Source organism: Sinocyclocheilus grahami, unplaced genomic scaffold, assembly GCF_001515645.1.
Source record: "Sinocyclocheilus grahami isolate Dianchi unplaced genomic scaffold, SAMN03320097.WGS_v1.1 scaffold125.1, whole genome shotgun sequence".
In the NCBI taxonomy this organism is placed as follows: Eukaryota; Metazoa; Chordata; class Actinopteri; order Cypriniformes; family Cyprinidae; genus Sinocyclocheilus; species Sinocyclocheilus grahami.
This window is the reverse complement of record NW_015505304.1, coordinates 871,977-881,748: the sequence shown is the minus strand read 5'-3', so window position 1 is coordinate 881,748 and position 9,772 is coordinate 871,977. Positions and strand designations below refer to the sequence as shown.

Here is a 9,772-nt window from a genome sequence, read left to right as displayed (position 1 = left end):
TGTTCCAGAACACTTCAACCCAAATATTCAGATGTGTGCAGCACATTTTATGGAGGACTGTTTCCTGATCCTGGAAGAGTAAACTACAATGCCGGCTGTTCTGACTCACAGATTGCAAGTACGTTATTTATATTTAAAGAGTTTTTATATTTTATATTTTTTTATATTTAAAGTGAGTTTTTTGGGCAGTGTAGAGTAGCGCTTGTTGTTTGTCATTTCTCCGATCACAAATGCAGACATGGTTTTATGTTAACGCAGCGCGATGCAACGCAACGCGTAAAAAGACAGTATAAGTCATTATAATCCATAATTATGTCCCCACTGGATGCAACGAATGCCTCGTTTATAATGGGTTTTCATGTTTTTGTACAATGATGTACAGTATGTGGAAAATAATGTGTTTTTTGAACCTTAAACCGCATAAACACATTTCATAACACCAAATACACAAAATAATGTTCTTTTTAGCAACATCATATGACTCCTTTAACATGAATGACAGACAGGAGGAATATTAGGCCGCTTCTCCTTTAAGACCGAACAGCCCGATCCACTATATTGTTACATGCATTTTCTGTCGCGGCTGTTTATTTTCACTTAAGACCTAAATGACTGTGTTTACGACGATACTTGCAGAGACGGGCATTATGAAACATATAAGCATTTGTATTTAACTGTTCATCTATCGCTTTGCGTTGTTGGCCAGATAAAATCACTGAGACAAGAACATAAAATAACTTTTCAGTGCGTAATAAATTTTTACAGTGCGTAAAATAAAAGGTAATTTGGCCTTAATTAAAGCAAAACATCTTTGTGCTCCCTTCAAAAATTGCTCTTGAGAAATGTTATGTTTATTGTCCCCCTCAACTGTTAGATGAAATTGACGCCCTTGCTGCCAGGGTCACCCAAAACACAAAATGTAATAAAAATATGCAACATGGTTAAAAATTTCTACTGTTTCAAAACATCTGTTTTGCATGGTCAAAACCAAATGTACAGTCCAGTAGGTCTCGCTTAACCAAATGGGAAAGAACCTATACAGCACACTTAATACACTTCCTCTAAAACTTCCCAGGACTTCGAGCAAAGTTGCATGCTAAGGTAGCTCACGACTGCATTGCAGCACTAAATCTAATGACCTTTCAAACCCAGAATAGATCTATATACTCTATATACGCTCTACTATACTATTTGTCAATAAGACCTGTGTCATGTTCCATGACACAACATGGCATGGCATTATACCGGCATTCATAACTGTCCACATGATATGGCACATGTCTCTTGAGACCACTTCCTCAAATCAGACCTATTATGGGTAGCTGCCACGAAAAAGATGTTGTTAAATGAAACTAGTGGTCATAAACACAAACTCAGCTGTCGAGTCATTCACTGTTTTACGTATTAATTTATACATATTTACATATTAAAATGTACAGGGTACACAATTGTGTTTTTGAAGACCAAATATGATGTTTTCACTACAAAGTCTGTTTTAACACCAGTTCCAGATTTTACACTAGACTTCAAACTGCAACCCAACAGTGCCAAAACAAAAATATATGTGAAACAAGTCATTAAAATGAATCAATAGTACCATGAACCACAGTAACTTCACAATATGCAAAATTATTGACTTTAGTTTTTAAATGCCTCTATTTTGATGGTTTCATGCAACCAATAACTGACGTCACAAAACAGACTGTGGTAGAACAAACCATATTTATCCTCAATGGGAGTGCATTTAATGTAGTCTAGGTCACATATTATCTCCCTTCCCATTACAATGATCAAGCAACTGATGAATTTGTGCCAAAATATCAGCGTTTGAGTGGATTTTTTTTTTTGAGAAATTAATACTTTTTTAAATTCAGAAAAAATTTCATTAATCTAAAGTAACAGAAAATACATTTAATGTTAAAAAAGATTTTTATTTCAAATAAATGTTCTATTGAATTGTTTGCAGCTGTTTCATGAGCACTTAATCAGCATATTAAAATGATTTCTTCTTCCATGTGAAACTGAAAACTGGAGAAATGGCTGCTGAAAATTCAGTTTTGCCATCACAGAATTTGCAATTACAATTTATTTTAAAACAATTATTATTTTGAAGTGTAATAATATTTCTCAACAATACTGCATTGTTTATCAAGTAAATACTGGCACGTTGAGCATAAAATATATATCTTTTTTTTCTAAAACATTTTACAAATCTTACTGATCCTAAACATTTGAACATAATATTTATGGCTATGTATTTTAATATTTGCATTTAACATGCATTGTTTTGTAAAAATAAGAACAAACTTGCCACTCAGCATACTAAGATTTCTTGATGCTGAAAAACATCAATGCACATTATGTTCCAGAGACAGGAAGGGAGGAGCTTTTATGCAGCAAAACATCCATATATATGCTTCAGCAGATGCATGCTGTTTTGTTTTGGAAACCAGTGCCCGCAAAGGCACGAGCCATAGCTTCATCCTACACACTGGGCAACAAGCCGCCTCGTAGCAAGTGCTTTCAAATGCGTCACTACGGAACGCTCATGAGAACAGCGGCTTTGACACCTTAAACAGTTAAACTAAAGAAAAAATGTGAAACTGAAACTGCTGCAGAATGATGTGTTGATCGATTTCCTTTAAAGACAGTCTTAGTGAAACAAGGGTCTGGCAGTGACCCCCATGAACAAAAAGCTATTGTATTTGCATCAAAATGTTGTATCTGCAACCATTCAGATCTGTTTCAAAAATCGAATAAAACTTGGTCTAAAGTAGATATGTACAGTGGGGCAAAAAAGTATTTAGTCAGCCACCAATTGTGCAAGTTCTCCCACTTAAAAAGATGAGAGAGGCCTGTAATTTTCATCATAGGTATACCTCAACTATGAGAGACAAAATGAGAAAAAAAATCCAGAAAATCACATTGTAGGATTTTTAAAGAATTAATTGGTAAAGTCCTCGGTAAAATAAGTATTTGGTCACCTACAAACAAGCAAGATTTCTGGCCCTCACAGACCTGTATAATACAAATCACCAGAAACAGAAATTATGAATGTTTTCATGGTGCAAGATGACTGATTAATAAGGGAGTGTAATGAGTTCGTCAACACAATCTTATGACCAATAAAATCATTTGGATAAAAATAAAATTGACAGCTTTTGTAACTAATGTTTTGTAAGGTAATGATATAGTCGATGTCAATGTGGTTTGGCATGATCTTAGATAATTGTTTTAGCCAAAACTGCCTATTGCTTAACAGAAACTATAACTGAAACTTTCTCCATGAAATGTGGGACTTCACATCAAACAGAAATGCTGCATTTAACTTAATGTAAAACTTATGCAACTAATGTAAAATATATAGTCTACAGAACTGAAAGTAAAGGTTTAATATCATGGTACTTGTACATTAAAAACCTTCAGATGTCAGAAAATCAGAGTATAATGATTCCTCTTAGTAATGTCGAGATCAGACTAGATCAGAATTGAGATAACAGTTGTTCAAATTTAGCTCAGGACTCTAGATACTACATTAGGAAGACCATTAAATGGGTGATTTATAACTAAGAAGCTGATATTCATTAGACAGTTTCATATCTCAATGCAGCGCAGTTTCATATTTAATGTCTCAGCACATAAATCTTTCAATATGCAAATACATTCAACTGTCATAAAAGGAAAAGGAAGAAAAGACATCTGTATGAATAACATATGCTTTCAATGCGGGCTGTTTCAGTATGTTTACCTCATAAATCCCTTTTTAGCTTTCCCCTCAAAGCTCCTGACCTCTGCCCCCAATGAATCACCGATTCAAACCTCGTCATGGGGCGATGGGTAATCTGTGTGCTCACGACATGTAAGCTCCGTTTTTCTCATGGGAAAGCAAGAATAAATGTGGCCGGATCTCAGCTAGACATCCCAAAGTCTTCTTCAGCTCATTGTTTCTCTTGAGTTTTCTATAAAAAGGAGAAAAAAAGCCAGTGGGTCTTTGACACATTAATAACAAAAACATTATCAGCTGTGATTGTTATCAGTCTACTACAAGAGGATTCATTAAGCTGTTAATATGCTTAAAGGAATGGTTCTCCCAAAAATTCTTTCATCATTTACTCACTCTCAAGTTGTTCCAAACCTGTATGAGAAAACAGTTGACAGTAGCCATTGACTTCCTATATGGAAAAAAGACTACAGAAGTCAATGGTTACTGTCAAGGGTGAGTAAATGATGACAGAAACTATCCCTTTACAAAAATTTTAAATTGGCACCAAAAAATAAAATGCATTTCCTCAAAGCATTTTATGTTCTACAGAAGAAAGAGATTTGGAACCACATGAGTGACTAAATAATGACAAAATTGTCATTTTTGGGTGAACTATCCCTTTAATAATGTGTCTTCCTATATGTATATGAAGCATTGTAGCACCCTTTTCACTCTCTGTTTTTTCTTTTTCTTTTTTGTATTAGAGCTGTATTTAGCCAGATTTGAAAAAGCAAATTTAGCTGAAACATAAACCAGTTAAAGACAATAATCAAAACAGGCCAGCTGTATACCTGTATATACTGATCATCTGAATAAGTCATAATATGCTTTCTCAGAGCTGTGATATTCTAGATACAGGAGTGGTACAGTAATGAATCACTATAGGCAAAAATTCTATTGGTAAATGGTCAGTTGATTTATAATACCCTTATCAGTCAAAATCTCTCACACACACACACACACGCAGACACACAATCAATAATGATAGGAGGAGGATGATCAAATCTCTCTGTGTTTCAGGCTTTCCACAGGATGAATGTTTTGCTGCTCAAATGCGTTCAGGGAGCACATTGTAAATTCCTTTGTGTTTTTATCCAAAGGCCCTCCATTGCATGCTAACCGTCAGTAATCTGTGCCTGTCAGTGAGTCTCGAGCAGATCTTACCTCAGCCACTCTGGAGAGAAGAAAACCACCAGTTTTGCATCATGGGTTGGGCTTACCCCGCTAGTCTTCATACTAAAAGCAGCCAGAAATGCTTAGTGTAATAGTAAGTAATGGAACAGGTTAGCTCATTCGTGCTTACATTACTCAGTTAATGACAGCTAATGAAATTCCATAACACTCACTTGTTTCTTGTAATAACCTGTACCAAAATAAAATTCAGGGAATTCAAGGGATGTAAAGATACATTTTTCAGCATTACATAAACTGTAGTGTTGCCTAAGTAAAATAAGAAACAGCTTTCTATAGGCTCAGTTCACTGCAATTCTTCAAACTGGCTTTAACTGCAACAAAGATGGACAAATGTATAATGATTATCAAAGATTTATAATCATTAAACATGCCAAGAGCTACAATATCAATGTCTGATACTTCATACCTGAAAGATGAATCGAGTCAACTGTCTGAAATGTATAGTGGCATGTCAAAAAACAATCCCAAAAAAACAGCTGAGACTGATAATTGGCCTTGAGATTTCATATAGCCTATTTGGGTTGAATAAAATATATATGTATCTTTATATTTGGTTGATTTTCAATCCATTGTATAACACTTCTCAATGGAAATTAATTCGCTAAATGTAGTTTCGCTGGTTGTGCAACATGTTCTGTAGGTTCATTGACTGTGGGTGTTTGCGACATTTTCAACTTAATATGACCAGTCTGTGGTAAACTGTAGAATAACTTCAGAAGCAGAAAAAGTGTGTTGTCGTTTGGTGACATAACTTCATGTGCTTTAAGTGACACTTAATTTCATGAAATCATCAGGAAAGAAGAAGCTTGACCTAAATATAGAATTTAATTTTTATTTTAAACGAGGTCAAGCATTTGCTTAGTCAGCTTGATTTAGATTGAAAACATAATATTTCAGCAAACATATTTACATTGTCTCTCTCAGACAGAGACAGTTTGTTCACAGTTGGTTTTTACAAACCTTGTACATCACATTTAAAAAGTGCTGTAATGTGTTATTTTTACACGCCTACATCCAATAAATTGGATTAATAAGAAGAAGAGAGTACAAAGCTAGCAAGAAAAAATGTTTTTTTTTTACAGCTTTCTTAAGTAATGAATGAGTTACTTAATTTCTTAAATCAGCTAATCTGGGTAACTCACACCAGCACTACTTACATGTGTCTTGAATCGCGCTGCTCTCTTTTGTTTCATACAAACAAAACAATTGTAGTAAGAATGACATCAGAAGACTTCAGTATTAATATTACTGTAAGATTGTTGTTGCAGTGTTTGTCTTGATGCTAGGCCGATTGTTTAGTACACTGTAATGGACCATTTTTTCTTAGTAGAAGCTTTTAGATAATATACAAGTAAATTAACATAATTTCAACTCAAATCTAGCCATATTAATTTTTTTAGCATAGCTGTGTAACAGGAATAATACTGTACCCAAGAGGAGTGTTTCTTTTCACAGTAGTTGTAGTAGTTGAGGCAAAAAATTTAAATTGAGTTTCAGGAGTCTGGCGTGCATTATTTTAGAATCAATGGGCCAGGGTAAATGTGAAAAATCTCTGTGGTTTAGAATACCTAGGAGTTAATTGTCACCCAGAAACCACACTGGACCCCTTACAGTCATCTCTGTATGTGTGAGTTTACGCTCACCTGTGAGAGTTGGCTTGATGCACATACCGGGCTTCCACCATCTGCGTGAAAAGAAATGTCAGAGATGAGACGTCTATTCAGTTTACTGCTTCTGTCTGAGAAACTTGCAGAAGATTCCCGCAACTGCCAAAAAAACGGATAAGGTTAAATCATATAAGCACAATGAAATTGTTTATTTTTAATTACTGTTTAAGTTCATTATTTTTCCATTTTCCAAAATGAATTTACACAGATAGATAGATAGATAGATAGATAGATAGATAGATAGATAGATAGATAGACAGACAGACAGACAGACAGACAGACAGACAGACAGACAGACAGACAGACAGACAGACAGACAGACAGACAGACAGATAGATAGATAGATAGATGATAGATAGATAGATAGATAGATAGATAGATAGATAGATAGATAGATAGATAGATAGATAGAAAACAGCTGCTAGAAAATAAACACATTTCATTGCTGACATCAGCTTGAATTAACCATCCTAGTTCAATTTTCCTATATAACTTCTTTATTCCAAAAACAGAAGAAAAAAAATGGTTTGTGCACAAGGTGATGACACCGTGTAAGACAAATTTCCTGTAAGTCAACACCCACCCACCCTCCACCCCAGCAAGCTAGGATTTTTCTGGGGTATAAAATAAAGGCACCCCAAAGCTCTTCTTTACATCTCCTCTTTTGAGGGCTGAATATCAAGGGGAAAAAACAAGAAGAAAGAAAGAGGATTGAAGAATGGTTTTCACTGGCGTCATCCTTTCTGCTCTGGTTATGTTTCTGCTTTCTGACAGTGCTCAGTGCAGAAGAGTCGACTGCAAGTCTGGCTGTTGCTCATTTGTGGAGGGCTTTCCAGTGAGACTGAAGGAGCTCCGGTCTGCATACAGAGAAATACAGCGGTTTTATGTAAGTATTTTTAGACTGATTTCCAGCTCAGATACACTGAGTTAAGTCTTAGCCTTGCAGATCCCAATCTGCAAGGTATTTCTGCTTTTTTCATGCTATATTGAGTTTTGAGGTTCTCTGTAACAGAATTTTGTTGACATTTGTTCTACTCAGGAGTCCAATGATGACTTGGAACCATTACTGAACGAAAACGTGCAACAGAACATCAATGTAAGTAACAAACTCATTCATTTACTCCCACAGAAAGGTTTTATGTAAGTATATTTAGACTGATTTCCAGCTCAGATACACTGAGTTAAGTCTTAGCCTTGCAGATCCCAATCTGCAAGGTATTTCTGCTTTTTTCATGCTATATTGAGTTTTGAGGTTCTCTGTAACAGAATTTTGTTGACATTTGTTCTACTCAGGAGTCCAATGATGACTTGGAACCATTACTGAACGAAAACGTGCAACAGAACATCAATGTAAGTAACAAACTCATTCATTTACTCCCACAGAAGTATAGCAGCAATTATTCAAATTTAAAATTAGCAACATCAGAAGTAATCATACTGAAACCGAAGGTTTTGTGCAAGATGTGTGCAAACCAAACTAAAATCTCGCCAAACATCTTGTATCTGCACATTGCTACAGCGGTGGCAAAGTGTGATAACCGTGGGTGTCTGAAACTGCTCATAAAGGATAAATCTCATATATGATCCACAGAGTCCTTATGGATGTCATGTCATGAACGAGATCCTGCGCTTCTACTTGGACACCATTCTGCCAACAGCGGTCCAGAAGGACCACTTGCGCTCAAAAACACCAATCGACTCGATAGGAAATATATTTCAGGATCTCAAGCGGGATATACTGAAATGTGTAAGTCTGTCTTTTAATTATTAACATATAAGTTTAAAGGATGATACATTACTTTCACAATCAGAGTAAACTATTCTGTCTTGGTGTCAAACACATCTTAAACCAGCCACAATCCCTCTAAAACCAGCTGACTTACCTGCCCAACCAGGCTGGAAGAGCAGTAAACCTGTTAAGCTGGTGTTTTTTTAAAGCAGGGAACTGATTAAAACTATGTTGCTAAAGTTAGGATGTTATGATGGTGACCGTTAGTTTTTGGAAAACGTAGTTCAGGCATCTTGAGGATGTCGAAATAGTGCACATATGGAGAAAGCCTATGTGGCTTTTTATTGGCAAGAGCTATTGCAAATCGACCAAAATACCTAGTGCTTGATGTGCAATGATATGGTGAGGCAAAGAAGGTGTCTTTAACATTGCAAACTACATGAAATAACACACATCTCTCTATGTTACAGAGGAATTACTTTTCTTGCCAAAATCCCTTTGAGTTCGCCAGCATAAAGAACTCATATGAAAAGGTAAGTCTTATACAGCAACTTAATGCTAATAAGAGTAACATGTTACACCATCAAAACTCTCTTCTACTCTTATTCAATTGTGTTTGGAAAGTTATTCCAAAGGTTGACAACATCTTTTTCTCTTTAGATGAAGGAAAAAGGTGTTTATAAAGCCATGGGAGAGCTTGATATGCTCTTTAAGTACATCGAGCAGTATTTGGCATCAAAGAGAGTCAAGCACTAATAGGATGTCACTGTGGATTAGATGGTGGCCATCAAGTCTGAATAATCTGAAAAGGAACAATAGACAGATCAAGCACATACAATAGGATATGGCACATATGGACTTCATCCTTTAACTTATCACTTGCACATCACCATTCCATCACACTACTTTATGATGCACTGGAATGCCTTCCCCTTCACCTTCAGTTTCTGGATGGCAAATGGCCATCAATGGCAATTTTTTTTAGGTTGAACTAAAACCATAAGATGTTGTTTAAGTCACATTGACTTGAATGAGGGTCATTTTAAAAATTAGTTGCACTTTGCCAACTTGCTGAAATAACTTGAAATTATCGTGTAAATACTGCTATTTATGTCTTGTGAACTTTATTTATTTTTGTTACTTCATGTATTTCACTGTATTGTTCACTTATTTCTGATGCTTGTATTTAATTTGTTACAGAAACGTGTCATCAATAAATTATTGCAACTCAATAATGCAACAGCCATTCCCTTTTTGGGTTAATGTGGTTATTTGTCTTCCTCATGTTGACATGAGTTCATACTTGTCTTCTGTTTACTTACGCTATATGTCAAGCCTTGAGCGTAAATGTAGCCAAATCTACATTCTAAAATGACAAATCATTAAAACAGTGCTACTGTGGCTTATCATTTAACACTA

At 35.5% G+C, this 9,772-nt stretch overlaps 1 protein-coding gene across 1 annotated transcript; it reads left to right on the top strand.

Moving 5' to 3' along the window:
- The first annotated feature begins 7,342 nt into the window (after nucleotides 1-7,342).
- On the top strand, nucleotides 7,343-9,452 carry LOC107590185 (interleukin-10-like). Its single transcript, XM_016278809.1, has 5 exons — nucleotides 7,343-7,510; nucleotides 7,664-7,720; nucleotides 8,216-8,371; nucleotides 8,824-8,886; nucleotides 9,014-9,452. The coding sequence occupies exons 1-5, from the start codon at nucleotides 7,343-7,345 to the stop codon at nucleotides 9,107-9,109; spliced, it is 540 nt and encodes a 179-aa protein (XP_016134295.1). The 3' UTR covers nucleotides 9,110-9,452.
- The last annotated feature ends 320 nt before the right edge of the window (nucleotides 9,453-9,772 follow it).